The sequence below is a fragment of the Rhinoraja longicauda genome, chromosome 34, assembly GCF_053455715.1.
Source record: "Rhinoraja longicauda isolate Sanriku21f chromosome 34, sRhiLon1.1, whole genome shotgun sequence".
NCBI classification, from domain to species: Eukaryota; Metazoa; Chordata; class Chondrichthyes; order Rajiformes; family Arhynchobatidae; genus Rhinoraja; species Rhinoraja longicauda.
Genome location: NC_135986.1, coordinates 20,234,447 through 20,254,519, shown reverse-complemented (window position 1 = coordinate 20,254,519; position 20,073 = coordinate 20,234,447). Strand labels below are relative to the sequence as shown.

Here is a 20,073-nt window from a genome sequence, read left to right as displayed (position 1 = left end):
GTTGGAAGAGGCAATCAGACAGGTTCAGGGACAGGACAGGGTTGGGAGGGATGTGGACTAAACCGCAGGCGGGTGGGACTGGTGTGGATGGGACATGTGGGGCAAGTCGGGCCGAAGGGCCTGTGTCCACACAGTGTGTGTGTGACTCTATTGCAGGTACAGCAGGCAGTGATGCTATGAGGTTGCAGGGTGACTTGGACAGGTTGTGTGAGTGGGCGGATGTTGTGAATCTGTGGGATTCTCTGCCTCAGAAGGCAGTGGAGGCCAATTCTCTGAATGCATTCAAGAGAGAGCTAGATAGAGCTCTTAAGGATAGCGGAGTCAGGGGGTATGGGGGAGAAGGCAGGAACGGGGTACTGATTGAGAATGATCAGCCATGATCACGGTGAATGGTGGTGCTGGCTCGAAAGGGCCGAATGGCCTCCTCCTGCACCTATTGTCTGTTGTCTATTGTCTATTGTGTTGTTGCCTCAACAGGGACTTGAAGCAGCCCAAACACTGCATCGAGCTGAACTGCCAACCGGTGGGGCTGGTGCGGGTCAACAAGAACATTGTTGTTGGCTGTGGCAAGGAGACACTTCACTCTTACACCCAGAAGGTAGCGTTGCTTGGCCACGAGCTGCTGACTCAGTCGAGGCTGGGGAGATTGGCTTAGTGTGTAGGACAGAACCACATGCACACTAGTGCAGACGGTGGTCTGAATCGAAGGTAGACACAAAACGCTGGAGTAACTCAGCGGCTCAGGCAGCATCTCTGGAGAGTAGGAACGGCTGACCTTTCGAGTCGAGACTTCAGAAGAAGGGTGCAGGAGGAGGCCATTAGGCCCTTCGAGCCAGCACCACCATTCAATGTGATCATGGCTGTTCATTCTCAATCAGTACCCCGTTCCTGCCTTCTCCCCATACCCCCTGACTCCGCTATCCTTAAGAGCTCTATCCAACTCTCTCTTGAATGCATTCAGAGAATTGGCCTCCACTGCCTTCTGAGGCAGAGAATTCCACAGATTCACAACTCTCTGACTGAAAAAGTTTTTCCTCATCTCCGTTCTAAATGGCCAACCCGTTATTCTTAAACTGTGTGGCCCCTCATTCTGGACTCCCCCAACATTGGGAACATGTTTCCTGCCTCTTAACGTGCCAAACCCCTTAATAATCTTATACGTTTCGATAAGATCTCCTCTCATCCTTCTAAATTCCAGTGTATACAAGCCTAGTCGCTCCAGTCTTTCAACATACGACAGTCCCGCCATTCCGGGAATTAACCTGGTGAACCTACGCTGCACGCCCTCAATAGCATGAATATCCTTCCTCAAATCTGGAGACCAAAACCGCACACAGTACTCCTGGTGCGGTCTCACTAGGGCCCTGTACAACTGCAGAAGGACCTTCAGTTCTGAGGAAGGGTCTCGACCCGAAACGTCACCCGTTCCTTCTCTCCAGAGATGCTGCCTGACCCGCCGAGTTACTCCGCCATTTTGTGCCTGCCTTTGTATGACTCGATCTTCTGTGCCCGTCTACTGAAGGCCTTCCTTCCTCCCCCCACGCAGGGCAAGAAGCTTTGGACTGTCTACCTGCCCGCTCCCATCATGACCATGGGCCTGATGGACCATAAATCCAAGGGGTTCCAGGCGGTTTTGGTGGCCCTTGGTAACTCAGAGGTCCATCTGTACCGGGACAAAAACCTCATCAACGTTACCAAGACTCAGGTACGGTCTCCGCAAGTTCAGGCCGCAGGAGCAGAACTATGCCGCTCGCCCCACCAGGCCTACTTCGCCTTCCGATCCTGGCTGACCTCCCTTTCCCTCTCAAGCCCATTCTCCCGCCTTCTCCCCGTGAGGGAGAAGTCGCAGGAGAAGAATTAGGCCATTCGGCCCCTTCGAGTCCACTCGGCCGTTCCACCTTTCCCTCCCAACCCCATTCCCCCGCCGACTCCCCGTAGCCCTTTACGAATCGAGAATGTGTCAATGTGCGCCTTAAAAGTACCCCCACAGCCGTCTATAGCAATGAATCCCGCAGATTCACCACCCTTCTGCCTGAATGCAGCCCACCCCTTGACAGGTCCCATTGTAACAAGGTAATCGTCAATGTTATTCACTCCGCCTGTCAGTGGTCATAATGTTTTGGCTGATCGGAGCCTTGAGTCTTGCCCTTGACCGATATTTACCCTTCTCTCTCCGCCTTCCCCCAAAGGATGTCGTGACCAGCCTGTGTTTCGGCAGGTACGGGCGGGAAGACGGCACCCTTATCATGACCACCAAAGGCAAGCCACTCTTCTTCCGTCTTGCGATCAGTCTTCTCTTTTATTCACGTGACCTTCTCCAAAGTAATCTTTTCGTTTGGTTGAGAGTTTGGTTTAGTTTGGAGATACAGCAGCCCACCGAGTCCGCGCCGACCAGCGATCCCCGCACACTAACACACCACCTTACACACACACACACACACACACACACACACACACACACACACACACTGGGGACAGTTTTACATTTGCACCAAGCCAATTAACCAACAGACCTGGACATCTTTGGAGGAAGCCGAAGATCTCGGAGAAAACCCACGCAGGTCAAGGGGAGAACGTACGAACTCCGTACAGACGGCACCCGTGGTCAGGATCGAACCCGGGTCTCCGGCGCTGTAAGGCAGTGGCGCTGCCGCTGCACGTTTGGAGATAGATCGGATAGATGCTGGAATTGATCGGGTAGATGCAAAGAGGCTCTTGCCCAGAGTAGGTGAATCGAGGACCAGAGGACATAGAAGGGGAAAATATTTCATAGGAATCTGAGGGGTGACGTTTTCACACAGAGGGCGGTGGGTGTATGGAACGAGCTGCCGGAGGAGGTAGTTGAGGCTGGGACTATCCCAACGTTGGACAGGTACATGGATAGGACGGGTTTGGAGGGATATGGGCCAAACGCGTGCAGGTGGGACTAGTGTAGCTGGGACCGTTGGCCGGTGTGGGCAAGTTGGGCCGAAGGGCCTTTTCCCACGCTGCATCACTCTATGACTCTACGCAGCACAGAAACAGGCCCTTCGGCCCGCCGGGTCGATGCCGACCATCGATCACCCGTGTTATCCCACTTTCCCTACACACCCGGGGCATTTTACGAGGGGCGGCACGGTGGCGCAGCGGTAGAGTTGCTGCCTGGCAGCGCCAGAGACCCGGGTTCCATCCCGACCACGGGTGCTGTCTGTACGGAGTTCGCACGTTCTCTCCCCGTGATGCGTGTGGGCTTGCTCCGGTTTCCTCCCACGCTCCTGAGACAGAGGGTGACCTCACGCAGCCAGCGGCCACGTGCTCCCGCTCCACCAATGGCGGCCGCCATTGGTGGAGCGGGAGCGCGTGGCCGCTGGCTTGGGTGAGGTCCCGCGGGGGGGGGGGGCGGTTACGTCACCCTCTGTCCCGCATTTGGGAGCGAGGAAGTTGGCAACCCTGACCAACCCTGAAGTTGGCAACCCTGACTACACAGGGACGAACCACATTTAGCCCAAACTTAGGGATGTCCCGGCTGATATGGGACAGTCGGCCACCCGAGGGACAGTTTGCATTGCAAAGCTCCTTTTACACTGAGCTGCGATGCAGTCACTCAGGGCAGGGGTTAGCCCAGGGCAAGGATTACAGAGGATTGCCCTGTATTAATGTGGGAATGTGCGCAGATATTTGGCCTGTTGGCTTGGCGTCCTTGCCTGCTGCAGTAGCAGGCGGCAGCCACAAGGGGCCCTAAGCGAGCCGGTGAGATAAAATGGGGGGCCGCAAGACACAGAGTGCTGGAGTAACTCAGCGGGTCAGGCAGCATCTGCGGAGAACATGGATAGGTGACGTTTCACAGAGTGCTGGAGTAACTCAGCGGGTCGGGCAGCATCTGTGGAGAGAAGGAATGGGTGACGTTTCACAGAGTGCTGGAGTAACTCAGCGGGTCAGGCAGCGTCTGTGGAGAACATGGATAGGTGACGTTTCACAGAGTGCTGGAGTAACTCAGCGGGTCAGGCAGCGTCTCTGGAGAACATGGATAGGTGACGTTTCACAGAGTGCTGGAGTAACTCAGAGGGTCAGGCAGCATCTGTGGAGAACATGGATAGGTGACGTTTCACAGAGTGCTGGAGTAACTCAGAGGGTCAGGCAGCATCTGTGGAGAACATGGATAGGTGACGTTTCGGGTCGGGATCCTTCTTCGGACTCATCCCGATCTGCAAGGAAACTTTGTGGTCTTTTCCCATTTCCAATTCTTTATTTCTAAACATAAACCTTGTTTATCTACATTAAAATTCCTTATAAGTACAGAAGGCCATAAGTGATAGGAGCAGAATTAGGCCTTTCGGCCCATCGTCTACTCCGCCATTCAATCATGGCTGATATATCTTTCCCTCTCAACCCCATTCTCCTGCCTTCTTCCCATAACCCCTGACACCCGCACAAATCAAGAATCTATCTATCTCGGCCTTAGAAATATCCACTGACTTGTGGCCTCCACGGCCGTCTGTGGCAAAGAATCCCACAGATTCACCACCCCCTGACTAAAGCAATTCCTCACCATCTCCTTCCTAAAGGAACGTCCTTTACTTCTGAGGCCGTGCCCTCTGGTCCTAGACTCTCCCACTAGTGGAAACATCCTCTCCACATCCACTCTATCCAGGCCGCTCACTGTTCTGTACGTTTCAATGAGGTCCCCCCTCATCCTTCTAAACTCCAGCGAGTACAGGCCGACAAACGCTCATCGTGTGTTAACCCACTCATTCCTGGGATCGTTCTTGTAAACCTCCTCTGGACCCTCTCCAGTGCCAGCACATCGAGGGTTGCCAACTTCCTCACTCACAAAAACGGGACAAAAGGTGATGCCACCGCCCCGCGCCCCACGTGACCTCACCCAGCCAGCGGCCACGTGCTCCCGCTCCACCAATGGCGGCCGCATTCCATTCCTTTTCTCTCCAGAGATGCTGCCTGACCCGCTAAGTTACTCCAGCATTTTGTGTCTGAACCACCTTCTGCAATTCTTTGCTACGCAAGAGTATAGACATTGGGAGGTCATGTTGCAATTGTATAAGACGTCCGTGAGACCGCATGTAGAATATTGTGTTCAGTTCTGGGCACAATGTTTGTAGGAAAGATATAGTCAAGCTTGAAAGGGTTCAGAGAAGATTTACGAGGAGACTAGAGGGTGTGAGCTACAGGGAGAGGTTGAGCAGGCTGGGTCTCGATTCCTTAGAGCGCAGGAGGATGAGGGGAGATCTTATAGAAGTGTACAAAATCATGAGAGGAATAGATCAGGTAGATGCACAGAGTCTCTTGCCCAGAGTAGGGGAATCGAGGACCAGAGGACACAGGTTCAAGGTGAAGGGGGAAACGATTTAATAGGAATCTGAGGGGTAACTTTTTCACCAAATGGTAGTGGGTGTATGGAACGAGCTGCCGGAGGAGGTAGTTGAGGCTGGGACTATCCCAACGTTTAAGAAATTGTTAGACAGGTACATGGATAGGACGGGTTTGGAGGGATATTATCTGGTGGGACTAGTGTAGCTGGGACATGTTGGGCAAGTTGGGCCGAAGGGCCTGTCTCCACACTGCGTCACTCTGTGACTCCACGCAGCACAGAAACAGGCCCTTCGGCCCACCGGGTCGACTCCGACCATCGATCACCCGTCCCCACTAGTTCCGTGTTATCTTTCCCATCTATTCCCTACGCACCCGGGGCATTTTACGAGGTGGGGGGCCGGGGTAGAGTCGCCGGAGACCCGGGTTCCATCCCGACCACGGGCACCGTCTGTACGGTGTTTGCACGTTCTCGCCTGTTTCCGCGCTGTGTCACTCTGCGACCTGTTTCTCGTCCCTCCCCCCTCAGGTGGGGGTCTGGTGGTCAAGATCCTGAAGAGGACGGCGGTCTTTGAGGAGAAGGACACGAGTCCGGGGCCGCCGGTGGCTCAGAGCATCAAGCTTAACGTGCCGAAGAAAACCAAGCTGTACGTGGACCAGACGCTACGGGAACGGGAGAGCGCCGTGGGTGAGAATCGGATCGCCGCTCCCCTCATGGGGTCTCCACCAGCGATCCCCGCGCACATTGACCGTGTCCCAAACACACACAGGTCCCCACACACTGACCGTGTCCCACACACACACTGGTCCCCACACACTGACCGTGTCCCACACACACAGGTCCCCCACACACACACTGGTCCCCGCACACTGACCGTGTCCCACACACACAGGTCCCCCACACACACACTGGTCCCCGCACACTGACCGTGTCCCACACACACAGGTCCCCCACACACACACTGGTCCCCGCACACTGACCGTGTCCCACACACACAGGTCCCCACACACTGACCGTGTCCCACACACTGACCGTGTCCCACACACTGACCGTGTCCCACACACTGACCGTGACCCACACACACACAGGTCCCCACACACTGACCGTGTCACACACACACAGGTCTCCACACACACACAGGTCCCACACACACACACAGGTCCCACACACACACACAGGTCCCCCACACACACACTGACCGTGTCCCACACACACACAGGTCCCCGCACACTGACCGTGTCCCACATACACACAGGTCCCCACACACTGACCGTGTCCCACACACTGACCGTGTCCCACACACTGACCGTGTCCCACACACTGACCGTGTCCCACACACACAGGTCCCCCACACACACACTGACCGTGTCCCACACACACACAGGTCCCCGCACACTGACCGTGTCCCACATACACACAGGTCCCCACACACTGACCGTGTCCCACACACTGACCGTGTCACACACACACAGGTCCCCACACACTAACCGTGTCCCACACACACACAGGTCCCCCACACACACACTGACCGTGTCCCACACACACACAGGTCCCCACACACTGACCGTGTCCCACACACACAGGTCCCCACACACTGACCGTGTCCCACACACACAGGTCCCCCGCACACTGACCGTGTCCCACACACACAGGTCCCCACACACTGACCGTGTCCCACACACACACTGGTCCCCGCACACTGACCGTGTCCCACATACACACAGGTCCCCACACACTGACCGTGTCCCACACACACACTGGTCCCCACACACTGACCGTGTCCCACACACACACAGGTCCCCACACACTGACATTGTCCCACACACACAGGTCCCCCACACACTGACCGTGTCCCACACACACACAGGTCCCCCACACACACACTGACCGTGTCCCACACACACAGGTCCCCACACACTGACCGTGTCCCACACACACAGTGGTCCCCGCACACTGACCGTGTCCCACACACACACAGGTCCCCACACACTGACCGTGTCCCACACACACAGGTCCCCACACACTGACCGTGTCCCACACACACACAGGTCCCCCACACACACTCTGACCGCGTCCCACACACTGACCATGTCCCACACACACACAGGTCCTCACACACTGACCGTGTCCCACACACACACTGGTCCCCACACACACACTGGTCCCCGCACACTGACCGTGTCCCACACACACACAGGTCCCCCACACACACACTGACCGTGTCCCACACACACACAGGTCCCCCACACACACACTGACCGTGTCCCACACACACACAGGTCCCCACACACACACTGACCGTGTCGCACACACACAGGTCCCCACACACACACTGACCATGTCCCACACACACACAGGTCCCCACACACACACTGACCGTGTCCCACACACACAGGTCCCCACACACACACTGACCATGTCCCACACACACACAGGTCCCCACACACACACTGACCGTGTCCCACACACACAGGTCCCCACACACTGACCGTGTCCCACACACACAGGTCCCCACACACTGACATTGTCCCACACACACAGGTCCCCACACACTGACATTGTCCCACACACACAGGTCCCCCGCACACTGACCGTGTCCCACACACACAGGTCCCCACACACACACAGGTCCCCACACACTGACCGTGTCCCACACACACACAGGTCCCCCACACACACACTGACCGTGTCCCACACACACAGGTCCCCACACACTGACCGTGTCCCACACACACAGGTCCCCACACACACAGGTCCCCCACACACACACTGACCGTGTCCCACACACACAGGTCCCCACACACTGACCGTGTCCCACACACACAGGTCCCCACACACTGACATTGTCCCACACACACAGGTCCCCGCACACTGACCGTGTCCCACACACACAGGTCCCCCGCACACTGACCGTGTCCCACACACACAGGTCCCCACACACACACAGGTCCCCCACACACTGACCGTGTCCCACCCACACACAGATCCCCACACACTGACCGTGTCCCACACACACAGGTCCCCACACACACAGGTCCCCCACACACACAGGTCCCCACACACACAGGTCCCCACACACTGACATTGTCCCACACACACACAGGTCCCCACACACACACACACATGCAAGGAACCAATTTACAATTTAACAGACGCCCAAATTAGCCGACAGACCCTCACGCCTTTGGAGTGTGGGAGGAAGCCGGAGCGCCCGGTGAAAACCCACGCCGGACACGGGGAGAGCGTGCAAACAACGCGCAGACAGCGCCCGTGGTCGGGATCGAACCCGGGTCTCTGGCGCTGTGAGGCAGCAGCTCTACCCACTGCGCCACCATGCCAACCCTTGCGTGGGTTAGGGCTGTGGTGTTAACTGGTATGTCTTCTCTTCCTCCCCCCCTCCCTCCCCACCTTCACCCCCCTCACCTCCTTTACCCTCTCCCCTCGCCCCTTCCTTATCCCTCCCTCCGCTCCCCCCCACCACTCCCCTCCCCCCTCCTCCTCCCCCCTCCCCTCCTCCACCCCCTCCTCTCTTTCACCTCCCCACTGCTCCCCACCTTTACCCCCCTCCCTTCCTCCACCCCCCCTCCCCTCATTTACCCTCTCCCCCCCTCCTCCTCCCTCTCTCCCTCCCCTCCTCCACCCCTCCCCCTCCTCCACCCCCTCCCCTCCTCCACCCCTCCCCCTCCACCCCCCCATCCCTCCTTCACCCCCTCCCCCTCCTCCACCCCTCCCCCTCCTCCTCCCCTCCTCCTCCACCCTCTCCAACCCCCACGCTCCCCTCTAACCATCCCCCTCCCTCCTTCACCTCCCCCCCCCGCTTCTGCGGGCAGCCATGCACAGAACCTTCCAGATGGACCTGTGCCGACTGCGCCTCAGTGCGGCGCGGGCTTACGCCAAGGCCCTGGAGAACAGCATGGCGCCCGTCTCCACTGACCTTGCCGAACCCCTGAAGCTCAACGCCACGGTGAGTGCCCGTCTGCCCTGTCGGTGCCCGTCTGTCCAGTGCCCGTCTGCCCAGTGCCCGTCTGCCCAGTGCCCGTCTGCCCAGTGCCCGTCTCCCCAGTGCCCGTCTGCCCAGTGCCCATCTGTCCAGTGCCCGTCTCCCCAGTGCCCGTCTGCCCAGTGCCCGTCTGCCCAGTGCCCGTCTCCCCAGTGCCCGCCTCCCCAGTGCCCGTCTCCCCAGTGCCCGTCTGTCCAGTGCCCGTCTCCCCAGTGCCCGTCTCCCCAGTGCCCATCTGCCCAGTGCCCGTCTGTCCAGTGCCCGTCTGTCCAGTGCCCGTCTCCCCGGTGCCCGTCTCCCCAGTGCCCGTCTCCCCAGTGCCCGTCTGCCCAGTGCCCGTCTCCCCAGTGCCCGTCTCCCCAGTGCCCATCTGCCCAGTGCCCGTCTGTCCAGTGCCCGTCTGTCCAGTGCCCGTCTCCCCAGTGCCCGTCTCCCCAGTGCCCGTCTCCCCAGTGCCCCTCTCCCCAGTGCCCGTCTGCCCAGTGCCCGTCTCCCCAGTGCCCGTCTCCCCAGTGCCCATCTGCCCAGTGCCCGTCTGTCCAGTGCCCGTCTGTCCAGTGCCCGTCTGCCCAGTGCCCGTCTGCCCAGTGCCCATCCGCCCAGTGCCCGTCTGCCCAGTGCCCGTCTCCCCAGTGCCCGCCTCCCCAGTGCCCGTCTCCCCAGTGCCCGTCTGTCCAGTGCCCGTCTCCCCAGTGCCTGTCTCCCCAGTGCCCGTCTGCCCAGTGCCCGTCTGCCCAGTGCCCGTCTGTCCAGTGCCCGTCTCCCCAGTGCCCGTCTCCCCAGTGCCCGTCTGTCCAGTGCCCGTCTGCCCGGTGCCTGTCTGTCCAGTGCCCGTCTGCCCAGTGCCCGTCTGTCCAGTGCCCGTCTCCCCAGTGCCCGTCTGCCCAGTGCCCGTCTCCCCGGTGCCCGTCTGCCCAGTGCCCTCCTGGGTTCGGAGGTCAGCGCGCGACTCCTGACCTCTCCCTCCAGCCCTTTGGGGTCAGATGTCAGTCGTGAAGAAGGGTCGCGACCTGAAACGTCACCCCTTTCATTCCCTCTCCCCAGAGATGATGCTGCCCGTCCCGCTGAGTTACTCCAGCATTTCGTGTCTGCCTTCGATTTCAACCGAATGGCGTCTGCAGTTTGCTTTCCTACACATCCTCCCCAAATGTGGTTCGTGTCTCTTACCCCCCTCCCCCCACACACACACTGGGGGGCCGGGGTCAAGGTCTCTGGGGACGGGGCCTAATACGAAACCCCCCTCTCTCCTCATCTCTCCACAGGTTCAGGGTATCGGGCCCTCCTTCAAGCTCACGCTCAACGTACAGAACATGTCTGCCTCCCGGCCCATCATCGACCTCCTGGTCAGCTTCCTGTACGACCAGAAACTCTACTCCATCAGGAGGAGCTTCTTCAAGGTGGGTGCGGACCTGACCAGCTATCTAGAGACCCCCCCCCATCCCCGTATACACCCCCTCATCCACCCCCCCACTCCACCCTCCTCCCCCCCACTCCACCCTCCTCCCCTCCCCCGACTTCACCCTCCCCTCCCCCCACTTCACCCACCCCTCCCCCTCTCCACCCTCCTCCCCTCCCCCCACTCCACCCTCCCCTCCCCCCACTTCACCCACCCCTCCCCCACTCCACCCTCCTCCCCCCCACTTCACCCACCCCTCCCCCACTCCACCCTCCTCCCCTCCCCCACTCCACCCCTCCCCTCCCCCACTCCATCCTCCCCCCTCCCCCACTCCACCCTCCCCTCCCCCACTCCACCCTCCCCTTCCCCACTTCACCCTCCCCTCCCCCCCACTCCCCCCTCCCCTCCCCCACTCCATCCTCCCCCACTCCACCCTCCCCTCCCCCACTCCACCCTCCCCTCCCCCACTCCACCCTCCCCTTCCCCACTTCACCCTCCCCTCCCCCCCACTCCCCCCTCCCCTCCCCCACTCCACCCTCCCCTCCCCCACTCCACCCTCCCCTTCCCCATTCCACCCTCCCCTTCCCCACTTCACCCTCCCCTCCCCCACTCCACCCTCCCCTCCCCCACTCCACCCTCCCCTTCCCCATTCCACCCTCCCCTTCCCCACTTCACCCTCCCCTCCCCCCCACTCCACCCTCCCCCACTCCACCCCTCCCCTCCCCCACTCCACCCCTCCCCTCCCCCACTCCACCCTCCCCTCCCCCACTCCACCCCTCCCCTCCCCCACTCCACCCCTCACCCACTCCACCTCTCCCCTCCCCCACTCCACCCCTCCCCTCCCCCACTCCACCCTCCCCTCCCCCACTCCACCCTCCCCCACTCCCCCCTCCCCTCCCCCCACTCCACCTCTCCCCTCCCCCACTCCACCCCTCCCCTCCCCCACTCCACCCTCCCCTCCCCCACTCCACCCTCCCCCACTCCCCCCTCCCCTCCCCCCACTCCACCTCTCCCCTCCCCCACTCCACCCCTCCCCTCCCCCACTCCACCCTCCCCTCCCCCACTCCACCCTCCCCCCACTCCACCTCTCCCCTCCCCCACTCCACTAAGGGACAGGATGTACGGCTTTGGAGTGCGGGAGGAAACCCACGCAGGTCACGGGGAGAACGTACAAACTCCATACAGACGGCGCCCGTGGTCGGGATGGAACCCGGGTCTCGGGCGCTGTGAGGCAGCAGCTCTACCCGCTGTGCCACCATGCCACCTCAAATTTAATGTCCCCTGAGTAGAAACAGAAGGAAAAAAAGGAAATAGGTGCAGGAGGAGGCCATTCGGCTCTTTGAAACAGCACCGCCATTCAATATGATCATTGGCTGATCATCTAAAATCAGAACCCTGTTCCTACCTTCCCCCCATATCCCTTGATTCCGTTAGCCCTAAGAGCTCTCTCTTGAAAACATCCAGTGAATTGGCCTCCACTGCCTTCTGAGGCAGAGAATTCCACAGATTCACAACTCTCCGACTGAAAATGTTTTTCCTCATCTCCGTTCTAAATGGCCTACCCCTGATTCTTAAACTGTGTGACCCCTTAGTTCTGGACTCCCCCAACATGGGGAACATTTTTCCTGCATCTAGCCTGTCCAATCCTTTAAGAATTTTATATGTTCCTATAAGATCCCCTCTCATCCTTCTTAAGTCCAGTGAATTCTCATCCTTCTAAATTCCAGTGAAGGCCCTTCGGCTTAGCGAGACCACATTGAGATGGGGCACGACACAGAATGCTGGAATAACTCAGCGGGTCAGGCAGCATCTCGCGAGAGAAGGAATGGGTGACATTTCGGGCCGAGACCCTTCTTCAGACTGCACCCTCACAGTCTAAGAATAAAGGGGAGGCCATTTAAAACTGAGGTGAGAAGAAACATTTTCACCCAGAGGGTTGTGAATTTGTGGAATTCCCTGCCACAGAGGGCAGTGGAGGCCAAATCACTGGATGAATTTAAAAGAGAGTTAGATAGAGCTCTGGGGGCTAGCGGAATCAAGGGATGTGGGGAGAAGGCAGGCACGGGTTACTGATTGTGGATGATCAGCCATGATCACAATGAATGGCGGTGCTGGCTCGAAGGGCCAAATGGCCTCCTCCTGCACCTATTTTCTATGTTTCTATGACCCAAAACATCACCCATTCCTTCTCTCCAGAGATGCTGCCTGACCCAGTGAGCCACTCCAGCATCTTGTGTCTACCTTCGATTTAAACCAGCATCTGCATTTTTTTTCCTACTCTTGAGATGGGCCATCTTGGTCGTAGTGGGCAAGTTGGGCCAAAGGGCCTGTTTCCGCGCCGTGTGACTCTGTGTACGTGTCCCTTGAATTCTTTAACTTTGCTGATAGGTGTGTGTGTTACGTTGCACCTTATCAAAAAGCCGGGCTGCCATGGGAACCATTCTTCTGTAAATAACCCACACTGCTAATCTGGTGTCCTGACTCTCCTTCCCCAGGTCCCCATGCTGGTGCCCGGTCTGATTTATCCCATCGAGACCTTCGTGCAGTGTCTGAGCGATAAGGGGATTTCAGACATCATTAAGGTGAGACCGGGGAAGGGGGGGGCAGACACAAGGGTTGCCAGCTGTCCCGTATTAGCCGGGACATCCCGTATATTGGTTTGTCCCATATGGGACCGCCCTTGTCCCGTATTAGGCTTGGGGGGCGCTGTAGGTCCGGACACTATAGGCCCGCACCCTGTAGGCCCGCACACTGTAGGCCCGCACACTGTAGGCCCGAACACTGTAGGCCCGGACACTGTTGGGCGCGGATACTGTAGGCCCGGACATGTAGGCCCGGACACTGTAAGCCTGGACACTGTTGGGCGCGGACACTGTAGGCCCGGGGGGCGCTGTAGGCCTGGACACTGTAGGCCCGGACGCTGTTGGCCCGGACCCTGTAGGCACGGACAGTTGTAGGCCCGGACAGTTGTAGGCCCGGGGGTCAACAGTAAGCCTGGACAGTGTAGGTACGGACACTGTAGGCCCGCACACTGTAGGCCCGGACGCTGTAGGCCTGCACACTGTAGGCCCGGACACTGTTAGGCCCGGACGCTGTAGGCCCGAACCCTGTTGGGCCAGACCCTGTAGGCCCGGACAGTTGTAGGCCCGGGGGTCGCTGTAGGCCGAGACAGTGTAGGTCCGGACAGTGTAGGCCTGGAGGCCCGGGCGCCGCCTAACGGAGGTTGCCTAGCAACCCGCACCCGGCCCGGGCGGCCGCCGTTGACGGAGCGGGAGCACGTGGCCGCTGGATGGGTGAGGTCACGTGGGGCGCGGGGCGGCGCCGTCACCTTTTGTCCCTTATTTGGGAGTGAGGAAGTTGGCAACCCTTAGCAGACACCGAAGCCCTGAGCAAAACACACAGAGCGCTGGAGAAACTCAGCGGGTCAGGCAGCCTCCGGGGAGGGTAATGACAGACGAGGTTGGAATGAGACGGAATACTTTATGGTCACATGTGACAAGGCGCGGTGAAATTCTTTGCTTGCACTAGTGTAGGTACACAAACAGCGGTCACCTTCTGTGTTGACCAAGTATGCCAGCTCCATCTTTGTTTAGTTTGGTTTAGTTTAGAGATACAGTGCGTAAACAGGTCCCGGCCCACCGATTCCATGCCTACCAGCGATCCCCGCACGCTGACACTATCCCACACACGCTAGGGACAATTTACATTTATAGCGAGCCAATTAAACAACAAAACTGCACGTCTTTGGAGCGTGGGAGGAAACGCGAAGATCTCGGGGAAAACCCACGCGGGTCGCGGGGAAAACGGTACAAACTCCGTGCAGGCAGAGCCCGTAGTCGGGATCAAGCATCGAGTGGAAGTGGAGAGGATGTTTCCACTGGTGGGAAAGTGAAGGACCAGGGGTCACAGCCTCAGAATACAATGTAGAATAGTGTAGATGGGGCATGTTGGCCGGTGTGGGCAAAGGTGGGACTAGTGTAGATGGGGCATGTTGGCTGGTGCGGGCAGGTGGGACTAGTGTAGATGGGGCATGTCGGTCGGTGTGGGCAGGTGGGACTAGTGTAGATGGGGCATGTTGGCCGGTGTGGGCAGGTGGGACTAGTGTAGATGGGGCATGTTGGCCGGTGTGGGCAGGTGGGACTAGTGTAGATGGGGCATGTTGGCCGGTGTGGGCAGGTGGGACTAGTGTAGATGGGGCATGTTGGCCGGTGCGGGCAAGTGGGACTAGTGTAGATGGGGCATGTTGGCCGGTGCGGGCAGGTGGGACTAGTGTAGATGGGGCATGTTGGCCAAAGGGCCTGTTTCCACGCTATATCATTCTATGACTCTATAATTAATGGCGGAGTGGCTTTGATGGGCCGAATGGCCTAAATCTGCTCCTGGAACACGTGAGCCCGGGGTCTGTGGCGCCGTGAGGCAGCCGAGAGCCGGCCTTGGCGCCACCTGCTGGAGGACCTGTGCCCGTGGGCGCCGTGCTGTGTCCACGTCCAGGTTTGCCCGGCTAACGGCCGCGCTGGCGCTTGTGTCTCGCAGGTGTTCGTGCTGCGTGCGGGGAACTCGGTTCCGCTGCTCACCGCCCACATCAACATGCCCGTGAGCGAGGGGCTGGCGCTGGGCTGAACACGGAGAAGGTAGCGGGGGGCCGTTCACCGACCCATCCCTGGCGGTCTCCGGCCCGGGGGTGGGGGGGGGTGGGGCTTGCCGTGAACCGATCGCCCGCTTGGGTCGAGGTCACAAAGCCACATGGCGTGGAAACAGGCCCTTCGGCCCAACCTGCCCATACCGGCCGACTAGTCCCACTTGCCTGCGTTTGGCCCCTGTCCCTCCAAACCCGTCCTACCCACACAAATGTTTCTTCGACGTTGTGGTAGTCCCTGCCTCAACTACCTCGTTCCACACACCCACCACCCTCTGTGTAAAAAAACTTTACCCCTCGGGTTCCTGTTGAATTTTTTCCCCTCTCCTCTTCCTGAAACCCATGTCCTCCTGTTCTCGACTCCCCTGCTGCGAGCAAGAGGCTCTGTGCGTTTACACGGTCTATTCACCCCCGTGCTCTTGTACACTTCGAAAAGACCACCCCTTGTCCTCCTGCGCTCCAAGTTATGAAACCCCAGCCTGCTCAACCTCTCTCTAGAACTCAGGCCCTCGAGTGCTGGAAACATCCACGTAAATCATACCTGCGCCCTCTCCAGCTCGACAACATCATTCCTATTTATTTATATATTATATATATATATATGTGTGTGTGTAAGTGTATGTGTGTGTGAGTGTGTGTGTAAGTATGTATGTGTTAGTGTATGTCTGTAAATGCATGTAAGTATGTGTGTAAGTATGTCTGTGTGTGTATGTTTGTGTAAGTGTATCCGTGTGTATGTGTGTGTGTAAATGTGTGTGTGTGTCTGTAAATGTGTGTGTGTATGTGTGTGAAAGTCTATGTGTTTGTGTGTAAGTGTGTGTATGTCTGTGTTTGTGTGTAAGTGTGTGTTTGTGTGTAAGTGTGTGTCTGTAAGTGTGTATGTATGTGTGTGTTTGTGTGTAAATGTGTGTGTTTCTGTATGTGTGTGTGTAAGTCTATGTGTTTGTAAGTGTGTGTTTGTGTGTAAGTGTGTGTGTGTATGTGTCTGTAAGTGTGTGTGTGTCAGTGTGTCTATGTCTGTGTGTGTGTGTGTGTGTTTGAAGGGTCTCGACCCAAATTAACCCCCTCCTCCCTCACCCCACTCCCCCCTTTCCCCCACCCCGCACGCCCCTCCTGCACTGAACTGTGCTCTGTGTCTGACACTGCACTCCACACTGCAATGTGCTCTGTGTTAGAATCCAGTGTGGACAACACTGCACTGTGTTGAGACAAAAGACCCCCCTGCCCTGTGCTCCCCACTGTGAACGTAAGCCGTTCCCCAACACCTCTTGTGTGTGAGATCAGACACGGAGCGCTGGAGCAACTCAGCGGGACGGGCAGCGTCTCTGGAGAGAAGGAACGGCCGAGGTTTCCGGCTTCACAGACTTCCTCTGAAGAAGGCGTCTCGACCCGAAACGTCGCCCGTTCCTTCTCTCCGGAGACGCCGCCCGTCCCGCTGAGTTGCTCCAGCGCTCCGTGTCTCTCTCCGGTGTAAACCAGCGCCCGCGGGTTCCCTTCCCACAAAGCTCTCGGGCTTCGAGTTCCAGCTTCTCCCTCGTCTCCCCATCCCACTGCTCCCTTCCCCAACCATCTCCACTCCAGCGAATGCAAGTCTGTTGTACAGAGAACGTAACCGTCTGGAATGTAATATAACGATTAAAAAAGTGGTGCAAACACTCGGCGGGTCTGGCGGCCTCTGTGGAGAGAGAATAACGCTTTTGGCTCGACGCTGGGATGTCCGAGATTTGCGCGTGGGGAGGGGTGTTGTCTCTGTCCCCTAAGGGAAGGGGCAAGACTCAGGTACGGACCTGGTAACTTTGGCCAGAGAGCTGTGTCGCAAGTTCAATCAATCAATCAATCAATCAATCAATCAATCAATCAATCAATCAATCAATCAATCAATCAATCAATCAATCAATCAATCAATCAATCAATCAATCAATCAATCAATCAATCAATCAATCAATCAATCAATCAATCAATCAATCAATCAATCAATCAATCAATCAATCAATCAATCAATCAATCAATCAATCAATCAATCAATCAATGTTCAATCAATCAATCAATTAATTAATTGTTTGATGAATTAATTAATTGATTAATTAATTGATTAGTTGATCCATCAATCGATTAATTAATTGATTGGTTGATTGACTGATTGATTGATTGATTGATTGATCGACTGATTGATTGATTGATTGATCGATCTATTGATTGATTGATTGATTAGTGCGTTTATTGGCCAAGTATGTGCACCTGCAAGGAATGTGCCTTGGTGCTCTGCTCACAATGCAATACAATACAATACCCTTTATCGTCATTGTACAAGTCTTGTACATTGTACAAGATTGTCGCTTCTGTATTGATGGTATCGAATCAAATATTTGAATAAATCACGGCGTACATGAAAACAACAACAAGATCGGGGCGGGGTGGGAAGGGAAAAGAAAAGGGGGAACGAGGTAAAGTGCAAAAAAAGGTTCATGCAGGTGGTCGGTCCTGCCAGATGACCCTGGGGTCAGAGACAGATCATGGGGGGCTCTCAGCAGGACCGATTCAGAGCGGCTGTGGCTCGAGGGATGAAGCTGTTCCTTAGTGTGGAGGTGCGGGCGTAGAAGGCCTTGAACCGTCGGCCAGATGGAACAGACGTTGGCGCGGGCATGTAGAGTCCTTGTAGATGCTGGTGGCGTTCCTGAGGCAGCGTGCCTTGTAGATGTAGATGTCCTCCAGGGCAGGCAGCTGTGTCCCAATGATCCTCTACGCTCTGCCGACGAGCCGCTGAAGAGCTCTCCTGTCCACTGCCGAGCAGCTGAGATACCACACATAGATGCCGCACATCAATAGTCAATGGTCATTTATTTGTCACATACACAGAAATGTGCAGTGAAATGAAAAATTACCCGCAGTTCAACATTAAGACCAATAAGAATAATCAATAAAAATGCAATAACACGCACAATCACAAACCAACACCAAACAAAAGAAACATCCATCACAGTGAGTCTCCTCCAGTCACCTCCTCACTGTGATGGAAGGCCACAATGTCTTTTTCTCTTCCCCTGCCGTCTTCTCCCCGCGGTCAGGCTGTTGGAATTGCCACGTCGGGGCGCTCGGGGCTCCCGACATTGAAGCCCCCGCCGGGCGGTGAAAGGTTGGGCCGACCCAAGCCCCGCGATTCCGGGGCGGGCGAAAACGCTGCCGCTGCCGGAGGTCCCGATATCGGCCCCCATCCAGGAGGCCCGCGGGCTTCCGACGTCCACGCGGTCCGCGCCGGAGCCTCCCGAGACGAGTCGCAGCCGCGCCCGAAGTCAGCCAGCGCCGCAGGCGGTGAGTCCGGGCCGCGGCCTCTGCGAACCAGAGCCCGGGGTGGTCCCAGCCGGAGGCCGCCAGCTCCAGGTGCAGGCCGCAGCGGGAACGGAGACACGACACAGAAAACAAAGGTCGGGTCACCGCTCGGGAGAGACACTTTGACAGAATGCTCTCGGACGTGCAGCGGTAGAAGGTCGTCAGAAGCCGTTGAGGCAGGCCGACCTCTTTTGTTAGTGTTCTCAGGAAGAACAGCCGTTTTTGACAAGCGCTACGCAAACATACAAACATACACAAACATGACAACACAAACATACAGTTAACAATCAAGAATAAAGCACAAACACATCAAAACAATAAGGATTCAACATTACGGTCTAAACATGTGGGCAAAAATAAACCAGAGCAAAAAAAAAGAGACGTCAGAAGTCCACAGGTTATCGGAGTAGAACTAGGCCCTTCTATTGAGGGCGTGCAGCGTAGGTTTACTAGGTTAATTCCCGGAATGGCGGGACTGTCGTATGTTGAAAGTCTGGAGCGACTAGGCTTGTATACACTGGAATTTAGAAGGAGGAGAGGAGATCTTATCGAAACGTATAAGATTATTAAGGGGTTGGACACGTTAGAGGCAGGAAACATGTTCCCAATGTTGGGGGAGTCCAGAACAAGGGGCCACACACAGTTTAAGAATAAGGGGTAGGCCATTTAGAACTGAGATGAGGAAAAACCTTTTCAGTCAGAGAGTTGTGAATCTGTGGAATTCTCTGCCTCAGAAGGCAGTGGAGGCCAATTATCTGGATGCTTTCAAGAGGGAGCTAGATAGAGCTCTTAAGGATAGCGGAGTCAGGGGGTATGGGGAGAAGGCAGGAACAGGGTACTGATTGTAGACTATAGACAATAGACAACAGGTGCAGGAGGAGGCCATTCGGCCCTTCGAGCCAGCACCGCCATTCAATGTGATCATGGCCGATCATTCTCAATCAGTACCCCGTTCCTGCCTTCTCCCCATACCCCCTGACTCCGCTATCCTTAAGAGCTCTATCTAGCTCTCTCTTGAAAGCATCTAGAGAATTGGCAGATTCTAGAGAATTCTGAGGCAGAGAATTCCACAGATCCACAACTCTCTGACTGAAAAAGTTTTTCCTCATCTCCGTTCTAAATGGCCGTCCCCTTATTCTTAAACTGTGTGTGGCCCCTGGTTCCGGACTCCCCCAACATTGGGAACATGTTTCCTGCCTCTAACGTGTCCAACCCCTTAATAATCTTACACGTTTCGATAAGATCCCTCCCTCATCCTTCTAAATTCCAGTGTCTACGAGCCAAACAAAGAGCCATTCACGATCGTCGTTCCCGCCCCCCGTTCGCTTCTCCCCACGCCACTTTCCTGCACCAGTCCCTCGTCCCTTGACTCCCAGGGCGTCTAAAAACCGGAATGTGAAGTCAAGCCC

At 56.9% G+C, this 20,073-nt stretch overlaps 1 protein-coding gene across 1 annotated transcript in view; it reads left to right on the top strand.

Moving 5' to 3' along the window:
- The window catches only part of bbs1 (Bardet-Biedl syndrome 1), a 30,975-nt gene extending 14,364 nt beyond the window's left edge, over nucleotides 1-16,611 (top strand). The window contains exons 4-11 of the mRNA XM_078427747.1: nucleotides 478-598; nucleotides 1,547-1,705; nucleotides 2,190-2,259; nucleotides 5,834-5,992; nucleotides 9,136-9,269; nucleotides 10,568-10,702; nucleotides 13,197-13,283; nucleotides 15,235-16,611. Coding sequence (XP_078283873.1) covers nucleotides 478-598; nucleotides 1,547-1,705; nucleotides 2,190-2,259; nucleotides 5,834-5,992; nucleotides 9,136-9,269; nucleotides 10,568-10,702; nucleotides 13,197-13,283; nucleotides 15,235-15,321 — 952 coding nt within the window. The 3' untranslated portion in view covers nucleotides 15,322-16,611. The remainder of the gene's footprint in view (nucleotides 1-477; nucleotides 599-1,546; nucleotides 1,706-2,189; nucleotides 2,260-5,833; nucleotides 5,993-9,135; nucleotides 9,270-10,567; nucleotides 10,703-13,196; nucleotides 13,284-15,234) is intronic.
- Nucleotides 16,612-20,073: the final 3,462 nt, after the last annotated feature.